This window comes from Rhinolophus sinicus, linkage group LG16, assembly GCF_036562045.2.
Source record: "Rhinolophus sinicus isolate RSC01 linkage group LG16, ASM3656204v1, whole genome shotgun sequence".
NCBI lineage: Eukaryota > Metazoa > Chordata > Mammalia > Chiroptera > Rhinolophidae > Rhinolophus > Rhinolophus sinicus.
The window spans coordinates 13,974,287-14,001,189 of NC_133765.1; the positions used below are offsets into that span (position 1 = coordinate 13,974,287).

Below are 26,903 nucleotides of genomic sequence, written 5' to 3' on the forward strand. Positions count from 1 at the left end.
TTCATTCAATAAAAGTTTATTGAGCACCCACCATGTGCAAGGCATTGTGTTAGGTGCTGTAATTTTTGAAATGACAAAATTGTTTGTATATGTAGGATCTGAGCTAGTCCTTGTTAGTTTTTCTGATTTGAGAAGACAGAATGCCCCTACACAGCTTATTTAGGGAGCTGAAAGCCATGGATGAGGTCTGCTTTCTGTCCTTCTATCAGCTCAGCATAGAGTTTTGCCCTCCTCAAATCAGTCCATAAGTCAAAACAAATAAGGCACGTTAAAAAAAAAAAAATTGCCCCCCTTTAATTGACCAAAGTAAAGCCATGACACTTCATTTGGTAATCTCAGAATTATAAAAATCACTCCATTTGGCCCAGCCCATACTGCCCAGGGCAAAACTTCCAGACAATTCAATTCCATTGTGGTCTGTTCTTATAAACTGCATATTTAAAAACGTCTTCAGTGTCCTAAACGTGACGCATTCAGTGCGAAGCATATTAGAGCTGGACGTGTTGTTTATGTCCTTGACAAGCCTCGATTATCCAGGTCCTTTACCTGCAACATAAAGATGTCAGTTTAATATCTACAATCAGGTCAACTTGGGAGAGCTACTCTACCGGGATGGGTTCACCCAGACAGGGAGGGGTTTCAATGGATTCTGCTGCCTGATTTGGCTTTGTTAGTAAACGAGCACTGGTTTGAGACCAGCTACTCTCTGCTTAGCCTTTTGGAGTATCACTGTAAGGAGCATTATAAATGATCTATCCTCCAAATATATCAAGGGGTCTCAATGTTTTCTTATGTAACAGATATAACACACTTTTGTGTGACTCTATGCCATAAATTCTTTGTTAAGAAAGAAAATGACGTTCAAAAACACAAACATTTTCTCTTTCCCCTCCTCTCCAAGCCTGATAATCACTAAAACAGATCAAGTTCAGCCGCAACTGAAAAACTATCACTGCAACCACTGCCAAAATGACAGCAGACTAGGGTGTCTACTCCCTAAGAACAACCTAAATAAAAACAGTAAAATTCTGAGTCGCAGCTACTTTCCAGACATTAGAAATGTCCCTATTTTAGCAATACGTGGCCCACTTGTTAAGCACTAGAATCAATCTACAAACATGACAGCAGCTTTCTTAGTGTCACATCTGCTCACCTTGTATATCCTGACTAGCCAGTGTTCTGTGGTATATGCTTCCTCCAGGACATCAAGCTCAAAGTCTTTATTCCCAATCTCAGCATTCCGCACACGGTCAAAGCCTGGTGGACGCTCTAGAAAGGGACAAAAAAAGAGACACGTCTTTTTATAGCGCTGATTTCCTAAGGAAACAATCAATTTGGTAAATCATCTACTAATTGGAATGTTATTCCTTAGCCTGCCGTTTGTTTATAGAGAGTAGGGCCTGCGGACAAGGACATCAGGTAGTAAAGGCAAATCAAGTGTTCCCCTAACTCAAGTCCTCTCCAAGATGATGCTTCCTGTTACATCTTCTAAGAGGTGGAGGGCTGACTTCCAAGCCCCTCTGTTCCTGAGGACTGCCACCCAGAGGCATCTGTGATACACTAGTAACCCTTCCATGGATCAGAGAAGAACCTAACAGAAGGCAAAGGACTGCACCTAGTTCAGAAATTGTCCCTAGTGCAAAACCAAGGAATTGAAGTCAGAAGGAAAGACTTAACCTAATCAAATTACTCTTCATCTATTTATCTGAAGAAATGAAAAGTACTTTGTCTACTCTAACCCCCTTCATTCCTTTCTCCATCACAATACCTTTTACTGACAGACAATAAAAAGTAATGGGTGAAAGCATAGAATCTAGAACCAGACTGCCTAAATTTAACCTGACTCTGCCACTCACTTGTCATGTGATTTGGGGCAGTTAAGTATCCTAGTTGTATCTCAATTTCTTCATATATAAAATGGCAATGATATTAGCTACCTTTTGGGTTGCTGTGAGGATTAAATGAGTTAACAGATGTAAAACAGAAGAATGCCTGATATATGAAAAACACTGTGTTAGCCACCACTGTTCTTACTATTGTTACTAATGTTATGAATCACTCACTGGCTTCAGTGTAGACCTGTCCAAAGCGGTAGTAACACATCTTGTACATAAGGCAGTTGAGCAGCACTGGAGAACCCTCACGATCCACACGGAATTCCCCCGTTGGAGTATAATAATCATGCTCCTTAATATGTCTGCCTGTGTCTGTGCTGCCTCCAATCCGGACCATCCACAGAAACTTGTTGATGTCTAGAGGAAAAAAAGAAAAAGAAAGAACTGCTGCATGACAAAGGTTGCTGGAGCTAACTCACCTAATGAAAAGGTCACTATTTCTAAGGAAATTCCCCAAATATTTAACTTTAATTTATAAAAATAGGAAAGACAATGTGTAGGCAAAACTTTTTTCCTCAAAATATACAACTTTTCCTATAGATTATTAAGACTCCTGAAATCGTGTGCTACTGGTCCAGACTTAAGTCACAACTGAAATTAGTTCCAGGTATGAGCCTGCAGATACAGCAGCTACTAGGCACACGTAGCTATCGACACTTGAAATGTGGCTAGTCGAAATTAAGATGTGCTATATGTATAAAATACACACCAGTTTTTTAAGACTTAGTCCAAAAACAAAACAAAGTGGGTAATATATCTTAATTACATGGTAAATAATAATGTTTTGGATATTAGTTAAATAAAATTATTAATATTTATTTCCCTTCTTTTTATTTATGTTGATGTGGCTAATAGAAATTTTAAAATGACCCATGTGCTTTCACTGATATTTCTATTGGACAGTACTGACCTAAGGAGTAGTAGCTTTACCAGGAAGGTAGAGAAGACATGCAAAAGCTCCCTTTCTTGACCTATAGTTGCAAAGTTACAAACCTCCAAAGCATATCTATGAAAAGTCAACATTTCCATATCGAACACATTACCAGTAGCTTCCTGGTGGGTATGTCTGAAGCAAAAACCTGACAAGCTTTAAGATGGAAGAGTGCACAGCAAAAGAATCAACAAAATGAAAAGGCAACCTACAGAATGAAAGAAAATGTTGGCAGACCATATATCAAATAAGGGCTTAAAATACAAAATATATAAAGAACTTACTCAACTCAATAGCAAAAAAAACCCAAATAATCCAATTTAAAAATTGGCAAAGAACCTGAATAGACATTTTCCCAAAGATATTCAAATGGCCAACAGGTACATGAAAAGGTGCTCACAACATCACTAATCATTAAGGAAATACAAATCAAAACCACAATGATATATCACCTCACACCTGTTAGAATGGCTATCATCAAAAATACGAGATAACAAATGCTGGCGAGGATGTGGAGAAAAGGGAACCCTTGTGCAGCTCTGTTGGTAGGAATGTAAATTGGTGCAGCCACTATGGAAAACAGTATAGAAGTTCTTTAAAAAATTAAAAATAGAATTACCATTATGATCCACCAATCCCACTTCTAGGTATATAACAGAAGGAAATGAAATCATTATCCCAAAGAGATATCGGTACCCTATATTCATTGCAGCATTATTTATAACAGCCAAGATATGGAAACAACCTAAGTTCCCATCAAAGGATGAATCGATAAAGAAAATAGGGTGTGTGTGTGTGTGTGTGTGTGTGTGTGTGTGTGTGTGTGTAAAATGGAATACTACTGTTTCCCCAAAAATAAGACCTAGCTGGACAATCAGCTCTAATGCGTCTTTTGGAGCAAAAATTAATATAAGACGGGGTCTTATTTTACTATAATAATAAGACCGGGTTTTATACAATTTTACTATAAAGACCCAGTCTTATATAATGTTATATATTTCACTATAGTAAAATAAGACCGTGTCTTATATAACATTATATAAGACTGGGTCTTATATTCATTTTTGCTCCAAAAAATGCATTAGAGCTGATTGTCCAGGTAGGTCTTATTTTTGAGGAAACACAGTATTCAATCATAAAAAAAAAGAAAGAAAATTCTGCCATTTGTGACAACATGGATGAAACTTGAGGGCATTATACTAAGTGAAATAAGTCAGAGAAAGACAAATACTGTATGATCTCACTTAAATGTGGAATCTAAGAAAACCAAACTTATAGAAACTTATTAGATTTGTGGTTGCCACAGGCTAGGGATAGCGGTGGGAGAATGGGGTGAAGGTGGCTAATTGGTACAAACTTCCAGTTATAACATAAATAAGTCCTGGAGATGTAATAGACAGCACGATCACTATAGTTAACAACACTGTATTGTATAATTGAAAGTTGCTAAGAGTAGATTTTAAAAGTTCTCATCACAAGAAAAAAAGATTTGTAACTACATGAAGGGGTAGATGATAACTAAACTTATTATGGTAATCATTTAGCAATATATACATATATCAAATCATTATATTGTACAACTTAAACTTATACAATGTTGTATGTCAAAAACTGGAGGAAAGAGGAAAATACGTAAATGAATGGGCGTAGCTAAAGTCTTAATAGATCTCTGGTCTACTGCATCATCTGTCAATGGTATGTATCTTATCTTAAAATTTTCACATATCTGAGAAAACATTTTAAATCTCTCATTTGTTTTCTATTAAAAATTTCAAAAATTAAAAAAATAATGGAAGAGTGAAAAGCAACAGGAAGTGTATGAAAGACAGCCCATTGCTAAAAATTATTATTCACAAAAAAGTAAAAGTATTGTATCAAACTCTCATAAAAAAAATCTGGACTATGATCAGATCTAAGTATTTTATTTTAGATCTGCATAAGCATTTAGTTGAAAATGAGTAACTAGAAATGAACAACTTGCAAAAGGCCAAAACCTTGTCCATAACACTATATCCTAAAGAGGTTTAACTTAAGAACATGTAAGAAACATGAGATCTGACCATGAAGTAATGAAACTTTTTAAAAATGCAATAGAATTTTTATACCTGAATGCCCATTACTCCCTTTAGAAAATACCATTTTTGGAACTTGTACCACTTAGCATAAAAATGTTCACAACATTTTGGAATTTCTCATTTGGAATTGTCTGTAGAGCTCAAGTCATATCTCTGTGTGATTTTTGAAAAAACACTTTATTGAAGTATGACTGATACACAAAGAGCTGCACATATTTCACATGCACAACTTGATGAGATGTGGTGTCTTTTTTTAAATAGCCTCAGGAGAGACAAGAACAATGATTGAAAATTAGTTGGGGCATGGGGGGAGAAGGGATCAGCAGTGGAGGCAATACCAGTGACTGTTTTCTGGCACATATTTGTATTTGTGTCTGTGTTTGTGAAAGAGGGAGAGGAGGAGAGGAGGGGGGAAAAAGGAAGGGGGAAGAGGGAAGATGGAGGGAGAGAAGCTATTTGAAATTGTTAAAATATTCACAGAAGGCACCAGCTAGAATGTCATCATGATTAAATAATAACTATAATAAGTTCCAGACTTTGGGTTTACTTCTCTTCATTGTACAATACCTCTCAAATTTTTCAGAATTCCAATAAAGCCTAACTAGTAATTTAAGCTTGAGAAATAAATTCAATGTGAGAAATAATAGTGTCTTCTTTCATGATTTTCACATGCATGCTTTCATGATTTGGATAATGAGAGTGTTCTGTTTTTTAATGGCTATGTTGTCTGGGTTTGTTTTTTTTTAAGTCTAGCTTTTATACACAGATCAGCATAATTAGCAAATCATCATTCTTTCAACAATTCAGAAGCACAGCATAATGTCCAAAGAAAGCTTTGCTCTGTTGAGGCTTTCTTTATGAATGAGTCTTTCTTTATGTAAACTTAACCTAAGCTATTACTCTCACAATTATGACCTAGTTAAATCTCTGATTTTCACATTTTTATAGTCATACATGACCAATTTATTATGAAGGAGCAGCTTCTTCATTGCCATTCAAACATTAATATTACCACTATTTATATGTGCAAATGAAAAAGATTTGTAATGCCAAGGGTAGGCATATAGGCACTACCACTGGAAATCTCTTTGCCAATATCCCATTGGTGCTGAACAAATGTGTTTGCTCTAAATTCTCAATTCCACTCTTTGGTATTTATGTTCATGGAAGACATGCACAGGAACATTCAAAATAGCATTATTCATGATAGCCCCAAACCGAACAGAACTCAAACATCCATCAACACTAAAATGCATACATTGTGCTATATTCACATAATGGAATATCGTGCAGGAATTAAACTTAAGAAATTTTAACTACCCACAACATGAATGAATCCTGCACACATAAAATTGACCAAAAATGAGAGTACACATTATAAAGTCCAAAAACAAAACTTCCGAGGCATATAAATGTCAAAACTTAATATGTACAGTGCACAGTATGTTAATTGTGCTTCAGTAATTCTGTTTAAAAAACAAATGGCACTAGAAGCTGCGACAGTGGTCACCCTTGGGAGATGGGGACAGATACTGCAAGCAATATGGGGAGGAATTCTAGGACACTATTAATGTTTTGTTTCTTGATCTGAGTGCTGGTTACATGGATATGTTCCCTTTGTGAAAATTCATCAAGCTATACAAGATGTGATCAAACAATATGGTGAATGTTTAAATTTTTAAAATGTATTACCGTAAAAGATGCATTGCCATTAATCCCCCTCAAAACAGTCCCCTTCCTTCAAACACACTTACTCCATTGTTCTTGCCACTTTCTGAAGCAGTTCTAGAAGTCCTCTTTCGTGAGTGTCTTTAGTAGCGCTGTCATGGCTGCCTCCATGTCCTGAATCATTTTGACTTTGGGGAAGAGCCAAAAGTCTCATGGTGCCAGATCGGTGAATAAGGTGGATGAGAACATGCCGTATTTGACAGAAATTGCCATACCAGAAACGATGTGTAACATGAAGCGTTGTAATGATGGAGGATGATTTACAGCACACTTTAAAACACACCTTCTCTCAACCATAGCTCACACATGGCTGATTGCACCAAAGAAATTAAAACTTGTCACACACTGTTAAAGGTTTGAAGCACTGCTTCCCATATTGAAGATCCCTGCCTTTCCGCTGGATGGCAGTCGACAGCAGCATTCACCATATTTTGTGATCACAACGGAAAGCCTCCGAGTTACACATTGCTTCTGGTACAGCAATTTCTGTCAAAAAAAACCATTACGGTGTGGGCCGGCCTGGTGGCTCAGGCAGTTGGAGCTCCGTGCTCCTAATGCTGAAGGCTGCTGGTTAGATTCCCACAGAGGCCAGTGGGCTCTCAACCACAAGGTTACGGGCTCCGCCCCCTGCAACTACGATTGAACACGGCACCTTGAGCTGAGCTGCCGCTGAGTTCCCGGATGATGGCCCAGTTGGTTGGAGCGCAGGCTCTCAACCACAAGGTTGCTGATTTGACTCCTAGACTCCTGCAAGGGATGGACGGTGCACTCCACAACTAAGATTGAAAGGACAACAACCTGACTTGGAAAAAGTCCTGGAAGTACACACTGTTCACCAATAAAGTCCTGGTCCCCTTCCCCAATAAAATCTTTACAAAAAGAAAAAAAAAAAAAGAAAAATTACCGTATGGCTTCATCCACCTGATCTACCAGATCTGGCAACATGCGACTTCTGGCATCATGTGACTAATGGCTCTTCCCCAAAGTGAAAATGATTCAGGACATGGAGGCAGCCACGACAGTGCAACTAAAGACACTCACAAAAGAGGACTTCCAGAACTGCTTCAGAAAGTGGCAAGAACAATGGGATAAGTGTGTTTAAAGCGAGGGGGAGTGTTTTGAGGGGGATTAATGGCAATGTGTTTTTTACTGTAATTTTTTTTTAATTAAACATTCACCATATTGTTTGATCTCATGTTGTACACCTTTAATACCTGCATTTTTTAAATGTTAAACTTTAACACAAAGTTAACTTTAAAAATCTGTATAATCAGGGCCTCTTGACCTTAACACTATTTCTTTTCATGCTAAGTTACTTTGTCAAGTGTCTCACATGCTAATTTTCTTACTGTCATACAAAAATTATAATATGTTCCAAATAATGATGCTCATTTCTATGCCAGTATTAAACATATACTTCTATTCACCTTAGCAGGCAATACCGTGTTTCCCTGAAAATAAGACCTAGACGGACAATCAGCTCGAATGCGTCTTTTGGAGCAAAAATTAAAATAATTATATATAAATATAATTATATCATATAAGACCGGGTCTTATATTAAAATAAGGCCAGGTCTTATTTTAATTTTTGCTCCAAAAGACGCATTCGAGCTGATTGTCCGGCTAGGTCTTATTTTGGGGGAAACACAGTAAAAGGCTGACTAACTGAAGGTGGTTACTTAACAATCATTAATGCTAAGATTTCAAGTAACTATCCCCTTCTATTACATATATGGGTACATTCATATACATAAAAATATACACATAGAGATATACATACACAAATACTTTTACTATTTGGATATATTGTTACTAAAGTGGTAACCTATAAATAATTATACACAACTGTGTAATACTGGTGCAACTGTTTGTGAAAGTTAAAGTCTGTAGACACACATCCCTGCTATCATCATTCTTCTGCTTGTACAAGACACACATGGAAACCAGTCTTATTACTTTATACTTATACTTCCCATGTACTATCTGGATGGATTTGTTAAGTCTGTCTATCAGAAGCCAGAGATAATCTAAAATTTTAATATCTTTTAGATACAGCCAAATATTTGAAGAAAATTAAGACAGAAATATTAGGTAATTACTAATTGTAGGAAAACAAGTTATTCTATTAATAGATAAGAATGTAACTATGGTTTACTGGTAGAATCAGAAGTGAATATTTATATATTCATGATTTTGAAAATACTTTACCTGGATTTAACCTAAAACTGAAAATTAGTTCGACTGAGAAGCAGCAAGAGGGAAAGTTGGTGGGGTACAGGGTGGATACAAAGAACTAAATTCCTTCCCTACTATAAGAAGAAATATATCTAAAATGATCAATCAATGAATAGCAAAAAATATAGTATTATTTAGAAATATGAATGTAAGTACTACAAGAAACAACTGAAGAAATAATTGTCTCTGGGAACTGATGTTATTAAGGGGATTTAGGTTTAGGGGCAGGAGACTACCACTCTATTATAAACCTTCAGAAGTGTTTAACATTTTAAATTACAAACAGGTATTGCTTTAACTTTAAAAAAATTTTTTTTAAGGCATAGAACACTATTTGGATCATTCTTCTAAAAATATGGTCTTGCTAATAATCATAAGGAACATAGTAACATATGCTGCATATATACATATAGAATATATATAAATGTATATGTATGTACGTGTATATATACATATACATACATACACACACACACACACACACACACACACACACACCTACGTATATATAGAGGGTGCCAAAAAAATGTATACACATTTTAAGAAAGGAAAAAATTTTATTAAAATTGTAATACTCAATATATACTGAAAACAAAAGAGGAATACAAGTCACGTTTGACTTTTGCAGTTACAAGAGGTGCTCAAAGTGGTTACCATCAGTGTAATTTCAACACAGGTACACATTTTTTTGGAATGGCACCCTCTCTATATATTATATGTAAACATAAAACATTTTAAGTTGGCAGATAATTCTATGGTTTAAACACACTAAAAAACCCTATTCCTAAGGTCATTTTCAGAAGGCTTTATTGTTTACTGGTTGTGGAACTACTCCTAGGTCTTTAGACCATATAGCATAGCATGTGTACCGACATGAGAAATATTTATATTTACTTCCTACTTAAAGCCAAAAAAAACAAAACAAAACAAAACAAAAAAACAAAATAACCAAACCTCAAGTTACAAATACTTAGGAACTTCCCCAACTAAGAAAATGTTAATATCAGTAAAAGGGAGATTTTCCCATCAGAAAAATGGGAGTGTCATCTAGTTTTCTTATAATCCATGCCCTATAGCTAGAAAGAGAATCAAATGTATTACCATCAGACGAATATCCAGTAAGGCCTCCAAAAATGACCAGCACATAGCTAACATCAAGCTCCCTCATGATCTCATAGGCTTTTTCTTCTGTGGATGCCATTGCCTAGAAAAGTACGTGCACATTTCTCAGAGCAAAATTCCAGGTCATATGATCCCTCCCTCATGGAGAAATATTTCTCACTAGACCCTGTACGCCAAACACTCAAATGACCCCTTCACCTTACCTGCCCTACTCGAGAAATATGGGTATTATTCCATGTGTTATTGTCCACTAAAATTGTCCGATTCGCCATAGCTGTAATCTGGTATCCATAATCCCACCATGACATGACCTTTGCATCCTGAAAGAAGCATGGAAAATGGAAATAACAAGCTTATCACTGCCTCCAAAAATCAAATACAAGAGGAGTAGAGTAGAAGGGCATCTGATAGGAAATGAGGCATGGCTAATTAATCCATTTCTTCCAAAATAATGCATGCCTAACCAGAAAATAAATCTTTGCAACTGGTCCCACATTTACACACAATCATGAAATCTCAGTCCAAATTATACAATCCAACATCCCAATACTTTTATCATAGACCTTATACAAACAAGGATACTGGGGTGGGAAGTGTAGGGGATTGTTCAACATTTCCAAATAAATAGCCTGATGTCATCAGATAACTTGTATTAAATAAATGACCTTTATCAATACTACAAAAATGAATTATTATAAAGATAGGGAGAAAATACAAATCATAGAATATGATGGGACAGGATTAAGAAATTCTTCAAGTTTTGACTCCTTAAGAATCTCATAGTGCTATTTCCAATTGCTATTGCAAAAGAAATCACTTCAGATTCTCAAAAGGTATAAATGAAAATATTAAAAATGGTTATCATTAGACGATTACTTTATGGAAACTTTGTATCTTTTTTCTCACTTCTATATTCTGATTTTTCTATAATGAACATGTATTATTTATCTGTAACTTTATTTCTTCTTTTATAATTGGGATGGTCGACATCATGATAAAACCACTATGCTGACAATACAAGAAGAGTATGTAATTTCCAGTAAGGGTCCCTATAGAAGAAATCCTGAACTGAATGGAGGTGAACTTTAATGCTCGTTCAACACTAGGGTTCTATAATTCTAATTTCTCCAAGCTTTCCACCCATCTAAAAGCTATGATTCACTATAATATCAAATATCTCTCCTTCCCTTTTCCCCCCTCCCCCATAATCCCAGTCCTCCCAAATCTTCACCTCTGGGGTATTGTGACGAAGCCAATAGTACGCTTCTCGAAAGTCATCAAAAATGATCCTACTGCCATCCCCACCACGAGCAGACAGCACAATGGAGGGAGAAGAGTAGGCCTCACTGGTCACCCAGGTTGAATGAAAGGTGTAGGTGATGAGAAAGAAAGCCATGACCAATATCATTCCACTTGCCACCTAAACAAGGAAGAATTGTGTTATAAAACCAAATTAAATTTACAAAACACAGAAAAGCTTCATACACACAGTCAATAATATAAATAACATGAATCAAAATAAGTCAGGAGCTATATGAGTCAATTCTAACTACTTATAAAAGCACTCTACTCCCTTACTCAAAAATTCACACACACACACACGCACGTGCACACATGTGCACACAGTTTCCCAAGTCTGTTCTTAGTGGTGTTTAATTCTCACTTCATTCTTAATAGGGTAGGTAGAATCCTGTTGCTTCTTGCTCTTCTTGTCTGGACGACTTATGTCTAGATTCTTCATGTAAGTGGACAACACCTGGGAGACTCCAATGCCAGAAAGAATGCACATAACAGGTGCCAACACTAGCATTAGACGCACCTAAAAGATAGGAAGCAGGATCACAGTCTAATCAATGTTTTACAAATTACAGATTTCAACCAATGAGTAGATCATGACATCAATTTAGGGGTTTTTCAACAAATTAGAACAAAAATAGAAGCAAAAATAATTGATACATCTACAGTGTAAGTGTATATTTCTTAAACTTTGTTTTTCAGTTATATATATGTATATATGTGTGTGTCCTGAGTAATAATATAAAATGTATTTCTTAACCGTGGTTTGGGATCAAAACAATATGAGAAACACTGCCTTGCTACAATATACAAAATCTGTTTTAACAACCTAGCACTTGATAATCCTCCTAGGCCTTTAAGAGAAAAACATCATCTCCCTTTTTAAGACACACAGAAAGAGAGGGGAAAGACTCTGCCCAGGGCCACTTCCTCCAACAAGTATAAAAGTGCCTCTCCCTAACACGAGGTTATGAATCCAAGAAAGTTGGGCCCCACTATCAGAATATGTGAGTGCCTAACACTTTCCTGCGAAGGATCAACAATAGTGAGCAGCTTTACAACTCAGTCCTCAAATGCTCAGGGGGAAGCATCTGCACAACCATTAGTACTTTCTGAATCTTGCTATCCAGGAAATTAAACAGCACCAGAGTTAGGGCTGGAAAGGTTTGCTAGGACTGAGGGCATTCCTCACCATTACAGCTGAAAAGTACATGCTGGTCACACCGTACATGATGATGAAAATCCGGGCATCAGACAGGTTGCTAAAGCAGTAATAGAGACCAACTGCAAAAGTAAAAAGCAAGCAGCTGAAAAAACAGTCATAGATATGTGCAAAGATGTTAACTACAGCACTCTTTAAAATGGCAAAATATCAGAAATCACCTAAATGTCCAACATTAAGGAGGTAAATTATAATATATTTATAAAATAGAATGTAATATAATACATCAATTAAAATATTGCTGCAGAGATTATGGACCATTTGCCTTCTCCTTTACACATTTCTGTACTTTAGAAAGCTAACAAATGATATATCTTAAATATTATTTCTCTAAAATAATACTAAACAGTAGTTATCAGGATTCTTTATGAAGTGAAAAAAATAGGGGAAAAACTGTATCATCTCACTTTAATTCAATAAATGACTAGATGAATATACATCAAAATGTTTACAGTAGCAACAGATGTGTGGTGAGAACTCCTGAAATTACTTTTTTCACTTGTCTATATTTTTTACAATAGACAATTTACTTTCGTAGTAAGAAAAAAAAGTAAAAATTATTTTTTAAAAAAAGAAAGCAAGCCCCCTAAAAATGGTAAATTTCAAAACATATCTGAATTAGCCAGAAGATAAGTTAGATGAAGAGGCTTTACAATCAGCCATGCCTAGTCTCAATATTGCCAAGATCAATGGGGAGGAGTCAGGGATGGGCGAGGTATACTAGAAGTATTAAAAAAAAAAAAAAAATACAAATTAGTGTTTAACTTATAAATGAAAAGAAAACTGTGAGGCTATAAACTTGCCAGTGTCTGCAACTGTTCAATGCTGACATCTACTCTGCTTCAAATATTAGAAAAATCTGTACTACACAGGGAAAACAGACAAAAAATAAAAACACAAGGATGAAGGTATTTTACTTATTTAGCAATAGTGATTCTTACAAAGAAGGCCTTTCAGAACACAAGGTAGACAGACCTGGAAACATGAAGACAAGAAGCTGTAGGTCAAAATAGTATGAAGACCAGGTCGTAGGCTGATGCTCAGACACAGAAGCAATGATGGGGATGTTGTTCTTCGCATAAGAAGGATCCAGCAGTGAGTAGAAACGACCCGTCCAGGGAGATATTTTTCCTGGCAGCAAAGAAGTGACAAACATTTCACAATCACTCCTGAAACAAAGTAACATCTGATCCTAACTAATCACAACTTTCCATTTTAATAAGATTCTGAGACAGAGGAGGACTAGGTTTTTGTTTAGATGCCACCAATACTTTGAGAATTGCACTCCTTCCTTTCTTTCAAACTTGAAGGTACTTCTGTCAGCATAGCCAGCAGAATAAAGTCAGGCTGTAGGAAGCCAGTGGTATAGTCAGAAGAGAGGCACAACTGCATCCTGGAAGGGTTTAAGGCCAAATCTGGTCAAATCAAGGCAAACTCTATAAATTACGTCAACTAAGTCCTCCAGAGCTGCTCTGAATTAGACAATACACAGAGACTTGGCAAAATCAAATCAGCCTCTGTGAAGTGGAAGTGAGGAAAATGTGGCATGCCAACCAAACTAAACAGCCGTGATGTAGTGCACAGAGGATTAGATGAGGCCATGTTGTAGGGCATGGCAAGCAACGTTGGGATTTCTCCCACCCTACCAATAGGGAAAAAAGTAAAAAAAAGAAGAGAAAGATTAGCAAAGTATAGTCCTTTCACCAAGGGTGATTCTTCTGAGATTAAGAACTGCTCTAACAAGACATTCTTTGCTGTGTTGAATCCAAACACTGGGCTGACAAGAGAAATGAATGTTGAAGAACTAGGACTTTATATGTTTAAAATGATAAGACAAATAGGAGGAAAAGAATGAATCTTTCTGTGGTCAGGAAATAATCCATATTTTTGGAGCTGATTCTATGTCTGTACCCATTTACATTTCATACTAAAAGCCAGGAGCCTTCCTTACCTGTCAGCATGAGGAGAGCGCCCACGGTGAGAAGGACAAAGCCTACCAGGGAGATGACACTTCGGAAAAGAACTTCAAATTGCTGTGGGTTCAACTTGCTGCGCAGATAATCCACAAAGGCATGGATCTGGCAGAGACCAAAGACTCCAAAGGCTGCCATGTGCTCGGATGAAAGGACGGGCTGTAGATGAAAGCATATATATGAGAACAATGTTAGGAAAAAAATGGATCCAGCCTAGACCTGAATTATGCTGACCTAGGTTCAGACCAAAGGAGCAAATGATTTCTGAAGCCACCAAGGAATTACAACCCATCTAGGGGAGGGTCTAATTCACCTGGCACATTTTCCAAAAATACTTATTTGGAGTCCCCCAAAGCATATCATACTCTATCATCATATCTCTGGCCTTTCCTGAGCCTCTTTCTTTAGCCTGGATTGCAATTTTCTCCTTTTCCCAAAATTTGCATTCACTGAAATTCTCATAATTCAAGGTCCAATGCAAATACCATTCTCCCCTTATCTGCCAAACTGAAATCCATCACTCCCCTCTATGTTCCCTGCACTTTAGAGTTCTTTCATCCCTTAAAACTCTTTGCTTAGATCAGTTGTTCTCAAACTCTAGTTTGAGGGGATCATAATCACGGGGGTGGGGAGAAGAGTGGGTGCTAAGACAGATTGCTAAGCCCCACCTCCAGAGTTTCAGATTCGGTAGTTCTCTGGTGGGGCCCCAGCATTTGCATTTCTAACAAGTTCCCAGATGCTGCTGATGCTGCTGGTCCAGGAATGCATGTCCAGAATCACATAGTACTGACTATAAACAGCCGCCTGTACTTCTTTTCCCCCAGCAAACCTAACTTCCTTAAGGACCAGGATCATATTGTTACTTTCTATACTTCCCAGTGATTAGCGAATTACATATAGTAAGTGATCAAGAAAGACTTGATCTGGGGCCGGCCCTGTGGCTCAGGCGGTTAGAGCTCCATGCTCCTAACTCCGAAGGCTGCCGGTTCGATTCCCACATGGGCCAGTGGGCTCTCAATCACAAGGTTGCCGATCCAACTCCTCGAGTCCCGCAAAGGATAGTGGGCTCCGACCCCTGCAACTAAGATTGAACACGGCACCTTGAGCTGAGCTGCCTCCCGAATGGCTCAGTTGGTTGGAGCGCAGGCTCTCAACCACAAGGTTGCCAGTTCAGTTCCTTGACTCCTGCAAGGGATGGTGGGCAGCGCCCCCTGCAACTAAAAAATTGAACATGGCACCTTTAGCTGAGCTGCCGCTGAGCTCCCGGATGGCTCAGTTGGTTGGAGTGCGTCCTCTCAACCACAAGGTTGCCGGTTCGACTCCCGCAAGGGATGGAGGGCTGTGCCCCCTGCAACTAGAAACTGGACCTGGAGCTGAGCTGCGCCCTCCACAACTAGGACTGAAAGGACAACAACTTGAAGCTGAATGGCACCCTCCACAACTAAGATTGAAAGGACAACAACTTGACTTGGAAAAAAAAAAGGCCTGGAAGTACACACTGTTCCCCAATAAAGTCCTGTTCCCTTTCCCCAATACAAAATCTTTAAAAAAAAAAAAAAAGAAAGACTTGATCTGAATAAGGGTTTCCACCTTAATAAGAAGCTGACATGAGAAACCAAACACACCATATCATTCTCATTTAATAGTTGTCTCTTAACTCTGTAGGGTAATGTGGCTAAAAGGTTTGTTCTCCATCAAAAAGTTCAGGGTCATTTCTCTTAAATGAGGTAATTATCATTAAAGGGGACTGGAAATAAAAACTTTGATCACTCACATCAGCTCAGCTCAACCAAAATATTTCTCCCACAAACCTAAGCCAAATTAAGAGTCATTAAATTCAAACTTCATGGAGCAAATATTAACATATTCCTGGAGGGAGATTTGAGTGACTAATGATTGTTGTTTCAGTTAACACAAGCAGTCCAAGGTTAGAGCTGTGAATAAATCTTACTCTTCTCACCAAATCCAAGATAAATCAATCTAGTTGGAGCTGCTTAGCAAAAGGGAAAGAAGCTCAAAGCCCCACTCAGTCTAGGGCTCACCTGGAAACCGACAAAGGAGATCTGCATGGAAAGAATGGTGCCCAGGCAGTAAACAGTGCAGTAGGCCACGTAGATGCGGTGGGAGAAGCGTCCCGTGAGCATCAGCACCAGGACGTGAAGAGGGATCAAGTTGATCAGGAACACATAACCTCCCCAGGAAGAGACCTGTGACGGGACAACAAAGGAAACTCTCTCTGAGAACCACCACCATTATACCTGAGGGCATTTATTATAATACCTATGCCCTTTTGAAAGAACATCTCTTTATAGTAACTAATAAACTTTGTGCCAAATGGCTTAAAGAGTTTAAATAAATGATTTGTTTAAATACGAAAGTCAAGTTCACACCCACTGCTGTCTCTCAATCCCCTGGTTTCCTATGGCTCCTGCCTTCAAGACCACAAACAAGAGATCCCCAACCTTCAAGGTTAATCTAGATTATAGACCAACAATCTATTATAGCAATATATGGTCATATGGAGGATTTAGGGATACATGTGAAACGTGAGCAAGTGAAAGCAGTTAAGGGAAGAAGTCTAAGTGTATATATAAGATTGAACAACAACGACAACAAAATGCACATATATATATACATATATATGTATGTGTATATATATATACATACATATATATACACACACACACACACACACACACACACACACACACAGGAAAAGGAAAAATTTAAAGGGAACATATCAGAAAAGAGAGTTGGCTAACCAATATGTACCAACAGGAAATACAGTATCTGGAGACTTTAAAAATTAAAACATTTCTATCTTCCTATTATACAATGGATATCCATGCCTGCCTTGGATTAGGCTTTGTATGGATACAAGAGACAATAAAGACAGCAAGCCTCCAGTCTATGGTCCAAAAGCCCAAGAGCTACTTCCACTTTTTATCAGTTGAACTCAGTAGATATTCAGATAGAGAGACTCGTGGAAGAAAGGAGTGAAAAGTTACCATGTAGAAATAAGCCAGGGCACATTTGGCTGCCCAATAGATGGAACCAGTCTTTACTGCTTTGATCCACATGTAGTAGGTGAGTAGCATGCAAAAGATGGCAATTCCTGCAGAAAGAACCAATGAAAAGTCAATAATGGCCATGCTGGTACAATATTTAAGAACTCTGTCCTAGAACAGACTGCCTGGATTCATGTCTCAGATCTACTACCCATTAATGGTATAATTATTTTACCTCTCTTTGTCTCAGTTTCTTGTAATGAGTCCAGAATAGTATCTACTTCCTAAGTGTTGGGAAGACAAATTAATTACTGCATGTAAGCATTTAGAACAGTACCTCGCATATAGCAAGCACTCAGTGAGTGTGGGCCATTATAATTACTATTCTTTCTAGGCACTAAATTCCCTGCTACTGTAGCCTTAAAGCTGTCCCACACCATTCTGCCTCTCGATCTTACCACAAACGGGTCCTTATGGCCTGACTGCCCCTTTCTTTAATATCAACATGTTGGAAGTCCCAGCTTCAGGGTCCAGTTGAACCGTAATTACTCCCAAAAAGCCTTCCCTAATCCCCAAATCTGAATTTATGTCTCCTACTACATTCCCAAAGTACTCTGTTCATGCTTCTCTCATGGCACACAATACTACCTGCCTGTTATTCGTTATTTGCAGAGGTATTGTATTTATCTTCCTTAATAGATTATGGGCCAACATAATTTTATTCATCATCTATCTCTATAATCCCTTTATTATGAGCCAAAATAATCTTATCTATCTTTATAATATATAACACTGTGTTTTCCCAGTAATACTCAGTAAATACAGGTTGAATTGAAAAGTAAGTCAGTAGAAATCACTACGGTTTTAAGAACACCCATTTCTCTTATCTAGGAAAACAAAGCAAATGAGTGTTAAAACAAGAGTACCACGCAACACTAAAAATTACCTCTACTTTTATGAATCCAGAGATGAGTCAAAGGCCTCATATAAGGAAAATTACCAGCTACTTTTCTACAGGGGATGACAGAGTGAGAATATGAACTTATCTGAGGTCCCTTCCTGCCCATTTCTAATCTTGCCCAGATACCATTTTTGTTATTGCTAAACAACAGATTTGAACCCAGATTCTACTGCACTTCATGAAGTTCTATTGGAAAATGACGTGGACAGATCCTCTTCAGCATTTTAAGTCTTACCTTCATTATCATAGGAGCCAGCCACGGATCGGGAGATATATCCAGGAACTACAGCAATCATGGCAGCAGCAAGAAGTCCAGCCCCTGCATCCTGTACGGAAAGAGGGGTAACAGGAAGTTAACACCAACACATCTATGAGAGAAGAGAGGCTCCACTAGTCCATTCTGTTTAAAATAGGCCCAGAGAATAGTCCAACACTTTCAAAAGTAGATGTGATGCTAGAAATACTAGAAATGTTCACAGCACAAGAAAGCTAAAAGCTTTACACCAATCCCCCACGATGATACCAAGTCTGAAATTGAGTACACATATGCTAAGGACACACAAACCATGTAAGCTGTCAGACATCAGACACTGCCCCAGAACGGGTTGTTTGGCTGGCTTAGGAGTCAGCTTCGGAGGCCCTATCCCTCACAATATCTGCACACCACAGGAACACCAGCCATACCACCAAAAGCAATGCAAGTACAAGCAAAGGAAGACAATTATTATTTGAGCTAAGAAGTCTACAAAGATACGTGATAAGCTATCTGGACTAAAGATGCCAGGAGCTTAGATAGTAAAGTTGGAATATCGCCAGGCAATCTGTGAGCTCAGGAGAGAAGAAAACAAAATATAATCCACACCCCCAAAGAGTAAGGACTTGTCTGCTGATAATCAAATTTGAAACAAGGGCAGCAAGGAGAAGGATGAAAAGGTTTCCAAACTAAACTCAAGTTTCCCAAACCCTCCTACTAGTTTATCACCTCTTAGGTATCTCCCTGACACCATAGCCCCAAACTAAGAATAGCCTCCAAGGAGCCAGGGTCAGCAATGCAGAAACCTAGAAGAAGAGAGTCAGTATTATGGAGTCTACTGCAAAAGCCAAGTGGTTTAAGAATTTTCAAATAAATTCTTAAAATTAAACATCAACAAATGATGGCTAAGTGACCATTTTCAGTAGGAAGAACTAACCACTTTTGGGGAATAATTGGGAATAACCAATTATTTCCCATAATTTTTACTCTCCGTTAGGTTGTGAGGACTTCAAAATCTAAACCTCCCATTTTGCATTATGTAGCAATTTACATTTGACCTTCAAATGTTCTCTTAAAAGGACAAACAGGTATTAACGATAAGAATCCACATATTCTAGAGAGGGGCTGGAGTGAGCCCAATAATTCGGCCCAGCAAAAACTCAGTCCCCCAACCTTTAGCATCTACTAGAGTGGTTCAACAACATTCGTTCCCAAGCCTCCTGTCACCCCAGATCCTTCACCTTGAGCTCTTTGGTAAGGTGGTACGTGACGATGGTGGTGAAGGAAGAGAAGAGAGGGGCCAGGAACACACAGACATTCCGAATGTCGATGGTGATGTGGAAAAAATGGAGTACATGGTAGATTGCAGCAGAGGTAATCATTAAGCCTGTAACAGGAAGAAGAAACTTCATTAGGTTATCCTAAGATAAAGAACTTAAAGAGAAAGGAAAAATCCAAGTATCAATAAAATGACAACACAGGTCTTGACAAAAAAACAGAAATACTAACACTGCCAATGCAGTAGGCTTATACATTCCTCTCCTAAGGATTCAATCGTAAGTCCACAATTTATGAAAAACCGCCTATCCCCATTCTCCCATACATGTTCTCCTGTCTATGTAAGATCCGTTTTTAGGAATCTGTAATCAGAATGAAATTATAAGTGTCTCAAAATGAAGATATTAGAAATAAATTGTTCCATAACATACAAATACATTATTTCTGTTAAAAAAAAAAATCCTCTTTCCCTCACCTGGGTAAATTGTTCCTCCAATGATTCGGCCCAAAGGGTACCAGGCCCGGTCATCAAACCAGTTATGGAATTTATAAAATCCCTCCTCAGCCAGGAACCGGGTCGTCCGATAATTAAAGTACCTATAGCAAGAAAGAAAAGATTGTGTCTCCTCCTCTTGATACTCAAATATTTGCATGAATTTGCAGTGAATTTTGCTCCTCAGGTTACAACACTGAAGAACTTATCATTACTCCAATTGGTACCAAAAATTATGCCAAGCATGAAAATCATTTTCCATTACCATTAAGTCTCATTTCTTTCTAGCTCCACGCTTGTCTCAGCTAAAGCACTGCTTCTCTCATAAGGAAATGTAAGTGGAGTCTAACACTGTAACAAAGGCCTAAAGCAGGATACTTCCCCAGGCTGGCATGTAGTAGGCATTACCACCACTCAGAGAATTGCAGCACCCCAAAGACAGGACAGCTGAGATGTGGGCACCAATAAATTTGTCTCTTTTCAAGTGACAGGAACATGCAAAAAAACATTTCCATACCACAAACAAGGACACATGGGTAAACTCAAGTGATGAGTATTGCTAAAGATCCTGGTTTAACATCACACGTAGAAGGAACATTTTTTAACCCACTCCGTAACACAAACTTCTTAATGAGTGTTTAAATCTTAATGAGTGTTTAAACTTGTAACAAGGTCTACTCATGTTGGTATTTAAAATAGTTCTGAATGTCACCTACATAGTAGCATAAAACTGTAAATTACACAAAAAGTATCTGATATAAAATGCTAGCGTTATTCACGAAAAGACAAGTTCTTTAGGTCCAAGTTATGTAACCCCTTCTCTTCAGCTTCTCACTTTAAAAAAAAATTTTAAACACACAAAAAAATACAAATAAAAAGATAAAAAAAAATTTTTTTTAATTTTTTAAACACAAAAATAAATACAAATTAAAATATAAATGAACAAATAAAAGGAACTATTTATTACGAAAGATAGTCATGATTAACTATCTTTCCACCCCTCTAACCCTATTTCCTCCTTGGTCAGTCAAATTTTAACAGCTACAGTAGAAGGAGCAGATGGCAAAAATCTCTATCCTTCCATTTGGTGCTAATGAATGTTATTTTGGTAACTGTGAAAAAGAGACAGAAGGGATGAGGGTAACAGGCAATCAACATGTGTCAGCACTGCGTCCTTTACCTAACAGTAGGAGAGGCAGAGTGAGACAGAAGATGTTTAAGTTAGTGGGAATAGGTCTGGGCTAGGGTCACACCTTGGGCCTCGGGCCTCAGTTTCCTGCTCTGCAAAAGAAGTGTCAAATCACATGATCCTTACAGTCCCTTCCATGGGGAGTATCTGCTCTGTTGTCATAAAGGACTGTATGATTACACAGCAGACACTCTTGCTTTCCCTGACCATCTTATTTCAGTGTTTGCTCAGCTAGAGGATCTGAGAAAAAGCCTTAAAAGATTGGTGATTAAGAAACAAAAGGATGGGGCTGGCCTGGTGACTCAGGTGGCCGTGCACCTAACTCCGAGTTCGATTCCCACATGGGCCCGTGAGCTGTGCCCTCTACAGCTAAGATTGTGAACAACGGCTCTTCCTGGAGCTGGGCCATGAGCAGCCGGTGGCCTGCGTGAGTGTGGCCTGCAGCCAGTGTGAGTGGCTGTGAGCTGCTGTGAGCTGCCGACCGACTACGGGCAGCTGACTGACTACGGGTGACCGATTGCCTCAGCCACGGGAGAGCCTCAGCCGCCTGGAGAGCAAGGCTCATAATACCAGCAAGGGCCGGGAAGCTGTGTCCTACACAAGTAGACTGAGAAACAAGGGCTTGAACTGGAGGGGAGAGAGGAAGGCAGAAGAAGGGGGGGAAAAAAGAAACAAAAGGATGGTAAGTTTCCGCATTCATGAGAAAAAATATAAATTTATTTGGAGGATTCCAAAGAAAATATTTGTATGCCTTCAAAGTGCTTTCAAATGTCTATACAAAACAAAACGACAAATTTGCAAATACATGTAAATTTTTGAATCAATGCTCCATAAGCTGAATACGCTATTTTTAAGGCATCAATGATATTTCAAGAACCTATGATTCTGGCTCTCCAAATTTTTAATTAAGCCTTCACTTTAGGCAATATAACACAGTGACTCCAGTGTCAAGAGACAGACAAACCTAGAGTCAAATCTTGACTCCTCCACTTACTAAACGTGTAACCTTAAATAGCCTCTCCCAGCCTCAGTCTTATTTATAAAAAAGGAAATAAAAGTACTATCTCCATCTCACAGGATTGTAGTTAGGACTTAGCGACAATCTGTAAAACAGTGCTTGGAACAAAGTGAAAGCTCAGTAAATGTGTTTTACCTGTATCTTTTTTATATAATAAAATCCCTAATCAAACTCACAGCTTTAAATTTTCTCAATGTCTTCGAACTTAACTGACTTATCGTATAAATTGTTAAACAGAAGAAAAAGTCATGGATCTCAACTTCATGATTTGTGATTTCCTTTTGTGGAAATCACACCAGGCCCCTGTCCCTCAATCTGCATCACTAACTGCTGACCAAGCTGAAAAGTCGGATTGCTCGTAGCCTCGCCAAATCTTAAGTGATGGGCAGGCACACCAGCAACGCCTCTCACATCTTTTACAAGTTTAAAAGATTTACTTGGTTAATTCCAACAAAACTGTTTCAAAGGAAGACAATTATCTTCTTTGGAAAACTTGAGGGTTTCGCCCCAATTAAACATACTGAAAGTACATCCTCACCACTAAGAGCTGACTGGAATGTGAATGTGAAACCTATGAACCTGAAACCCAGGCTACCCAAAGAAAATACCAGACCAAGCAAAGGTACTCACGGATCAAACTCATGGATGACACTTTCAAATCTCAGGACAGCAAAGAGACGAGTGGAGAATGCTGTTAAACACCAGAAAATCAATATTTTAATGTTAATGTACCATGAAAATAATAGTAGATAGTAGTATTATAGAGGTACTATTATCCAGCACAAAAGTCACAGGAAATATAAAGTGATCCCTGAATAAAGAATTTATCCATTCTTCCCACATAGAAAAAAGAAAAGTTCACTTTCCCTGACAATGACACCCACATTTTCCACTTAGGCAGGACACTTTAACTACTTATTAGCAATGCCTATAACAATGCTTTCATCTACTAATACTGCACTCAACTTACATGGTCATCTTTTATATATGTTGACCTCCTCACAGCTAAGCTTAACTTGGGAGCAAACTAAGAGGTAGGGCAATCAAGACTATACTTATAACTCATGCAGAACTAAAATATCTAAAAACAAAAAACAGTCAAGTTCTGAAGAAACGTTCAGAAATACTAAGGTAGGCAACTAAACTGAAGAAAACTATCTTTTCGAAATTCAACATCCCAGAGTCCCCAGTATCTCTTTCAGCCCTTTGAGAAAACAGAATTAGCACAGCATGCTTCCCATTCTTTCCCAGATGATCACCAGTCCTTTTATAATCCTTGTTTCTTTTACTTTGGCTTCATAAAATTATACGGATGGAGAACAGCAAAGAGAACAAACATTACATACAATTTGCTGGAAAGAAGAAAGCCATTCTTGATTTTTTTCAAGATTTTCTCCTTTCCATCCCCCAAAAGAGAGAGGTCCACATGCACACTCACATAACACAGCAGCCATTGACAGAATAAGAAGCTTCAGAAGTGTGTCCTGCTTCTCATAGGACAACCGCAAAAATCCCAGTTTAGTCATCTTGACATCAAGGGGTGGCAACAGATGACAGCTAAAATGGAAAAATCAAGACCATAGGACATTGAACACCAATTTACCTAATTCATTTTCGTATTTTATGGTGGTAGAGAAACATAGGGAGATAGGATCTAGAGAACATACCAGACAGGGTCACGGCTGATACTAATACCCAAGTCTTGCCTGAATTATGATCCACTGGCAAGGAAGTAAGCACAAGTGAGGCCTATGTGTCAAGACTAAAAAGGAATAATTAGACTCTATCACAGTAATTCTGTTTCCCACTCCCTAATAGCTAACAAATACATAAGCACAACTGGCAATAGTTTGGTATAACAGGTGTAAAGAGAAAACACAGGAATAGGAAAAAGGGAACTAACTGAGGAAAGAGATACAAGAAAATAGAAAGGATTGAAAATAAAGAAAAAAATAATTACATGGATAAAGAGACCACTGAAGAAAAGGCAGGGATATGTGAAAGGAATGAATATTGAATACAGAAGTGAAAGTAGTAAGTGGCGAAACAGAAGTCGTGACTGGGGGCCGGGCCGGCCCGGTGGCTCAGGCGGTTAGGGCTCTGTGCTCCTAACTCTGAAGGCTGCCGGTTCGATTCCCACATGGGCCAGTGGGCTCTCAACCACAAGGTTGCCAGTTCAATTCAACTCCCGCAAGGGATGGTGGGCAGCGCCCCCTGCAACTAAAATTGAACAGGGCACCTTGAGCTGAGCTGCTGCCTAGCTCCTGAATGTTGGTTGCCATATGCCCTCTCAACCACAAGGCTGCTGGTTCTACTCCCGCAAGGGATGGTGGGCTGCGGCCCCAACTAGCTAAGATTAAAACTAAGATTAAAGGATAACAACTTGTCTTGGAAAAACAAAAAGTCCTGGATGTCCACACTGTTCCCCAATAAAGTCCTGTTCCCCTTCCCCAATAAAATCTTTAAAAAAAAAAAAGAAGAAGTCATGACTGAATCAGCTCAATTTAGAGCTCTAAATTTCAGTTTCAGCTGACTGGCTATAAACTGCCTTCTGTTCCAAATCCCAGTGGGATTGCAGGGTCAACTAAAAGAGCATGACTGATCACTAATGCAGGTATAGTCATGCACTCAAGATGAGGGGGGATACACATGCATAGATCACTGCACTTTCAATCAAATATATCATAGTATAACTACTGCCCAGATCTGTATCAGCTTCTAATCAGCTGTCTCAAGGCGTCTCTGTAATTGACACTGTTGATTTAAGCCACTGATCCCAGAGACAACTCATGGAACCAGATGACAATCTGGAAAGAGAGAAAAAAATGTTTCCTACTGAAGCAAGAAAAGCTCCGGGGGGAAAATTAAAATATAATGATGAGGGAAGCAGTCTGTAGACCATTCGGAACAGCGATCACTTGATGAACAAGATTTCTTAGAACTAAGTTATCATAGGAAATCAGCCATTTCTGTTTAAGATAATACTGCTTGTTTAAACCACAAGTTGGTTGAGAGTAAGTGATAAAGAATAAAGGACATGCAACATTGTTCAAGACTGCAGAAAAACAAACAAATGAAAAAGGAACCCGCACCCTTTCTGATCTTTTTACCAGTAGTACTAGAGGGAAAGAGGGAAAAAATGACACTGGACTGGGTGGAAGGCATGGAAAAATCAAACTTTCCTAGCTCCACAATGAAAAATCAAGCATCTTTTCCATAATTAACTGTCCTAGAGGAGTTTTCCAGTTTTTACTTTTAATCCCCAAGGAAAATTTTATCTTGCAATAGAAAATAAACGCCTAACTCCAGGAAGTCACTAATCCAGCCACATCCCTCAGGTTTATATTTGTTTTCTGGAACTCCTGAAACAGAAAAACTTAACACCACTGAGGTGATAGGAGCCAAACACCTAGAAGAGTAAGCAGCAGAAAGGAGAGCACTAGAACCTCCACCTGTGAAAGCTGAGTACAGGAGCTGGTAATTGAAGGCAGGACCTTAAGGGAGTTTTCTGTGCTCGCTGGTCATTTTCGCACAGCGCTCAAGCAAGTAAGGGCAAAGACACTTCTTAAAACACTTGTCCTTTCTCCCCGTCAACTGTGCCTGCAAGCCGTGGCACCAAGTCCCACCCTGGTTCTAGTTTCCTAGACGCACCTTCCCGACTCCGTCCGTCTGCACCCTTTCTCACCCTCTCACACTCTCTCCCCTCCACCCCACTCCACACACTCCAGCGGATCCCACCTCGTCTCTCACCGTCACTCGACTCCACACCTCTGACACCGCCACCGCGGACACCCGCCACCTCAGCATCCCAAGCGCCTCCCCCAGAACCTGTCCCAGGATCCCAGCTTCCCCACGCCCTCGCGGCCGAAGCGCAATCCGCATCCCAGACCTGCATGCCTTTCCACTCCGGGATGCCCCCAGACCACACCCCACGCCCCCTCCTCAGCGCCCCCTCATCTGCCTCCCCTTCCCCACCCAGCCTTTGAGGCCCCACCTCCGGCCCTTCCCTCAGTCCCACCAACACCCTGGGCCGCACCTGCCGCTAATTCTCAAGTACTATCCCACGGCCTTCCCACCTGACCGGTGTTCCCCAAGAATCCGCTCAGATCCCTCGGCCATCCGCTCAGTGGCGCACACAACCCTGGTAGAGGTCGGGTCCGCCTCTTGGACCGCGCCCCATTGGCTGGCTCAGGGCCAACTCGACACTTCGGGAGAATGATAGGGTC

At 39.0% G+C, this 26,903-nt stretch overlaps 1 protein-coding gene across 3 annotated transcripts; it reads right to left on the reverse strand.

Annotated features, from left to right (window-relative positions):
- Nucleotides 1-26,903, reverse strand: STT3A (STT3 oligosaccharyltransferase complex catalytic subunit A). Of its 3 annotated transcripts, none has more exons than XM_019710503.2 (18): nt 26,754-26,903; nt 24,116-24,234; nt 23,308-23,368; nt 20,453-20,574; nt 19,941-20,086; nt 18,682-18,772; nt 17,486-17,592; nt 16,520-16,684; nt 14,456-14,636; nt 13,480-13,635; nt 12,475-12,566; nt 11,650-11,805; nt 11,218-11,406; nt 10,190-10,306; nt 9,966-10,068; nt 2,064-2,252; nt 1,154-1,269; nt 1-546 (listed from the first exon to the last, which is right to left on the reverse strand). In XM_019710503.2, exons 2-18 carry the CDS (start codon nt 24,201-24,203, stop codon nt 508-510), a joined length of 2,118 nt encoding a protein of 705 aa, XP_019566062.1. In that variant the 5' UTR covers nt 24,204-24,234; nt 26,754-26,903; the 3' UTR covers nt 1-507. The 3 variants fall into 3 exon arrangements, with proteins under 3 accessions (XP_019566062.1, XP_019566061.1, XP_074178025.1); XM_019710502.2 differs by having other exon boundaries at nt 26,714-26,850; XM_074321924.1 differs by lacking the exons at nt 24,116-24,234; nt 26,754-26,903 and adding an exon at nt 26,714-26,732 and having other exon boundaries at nt 273-546.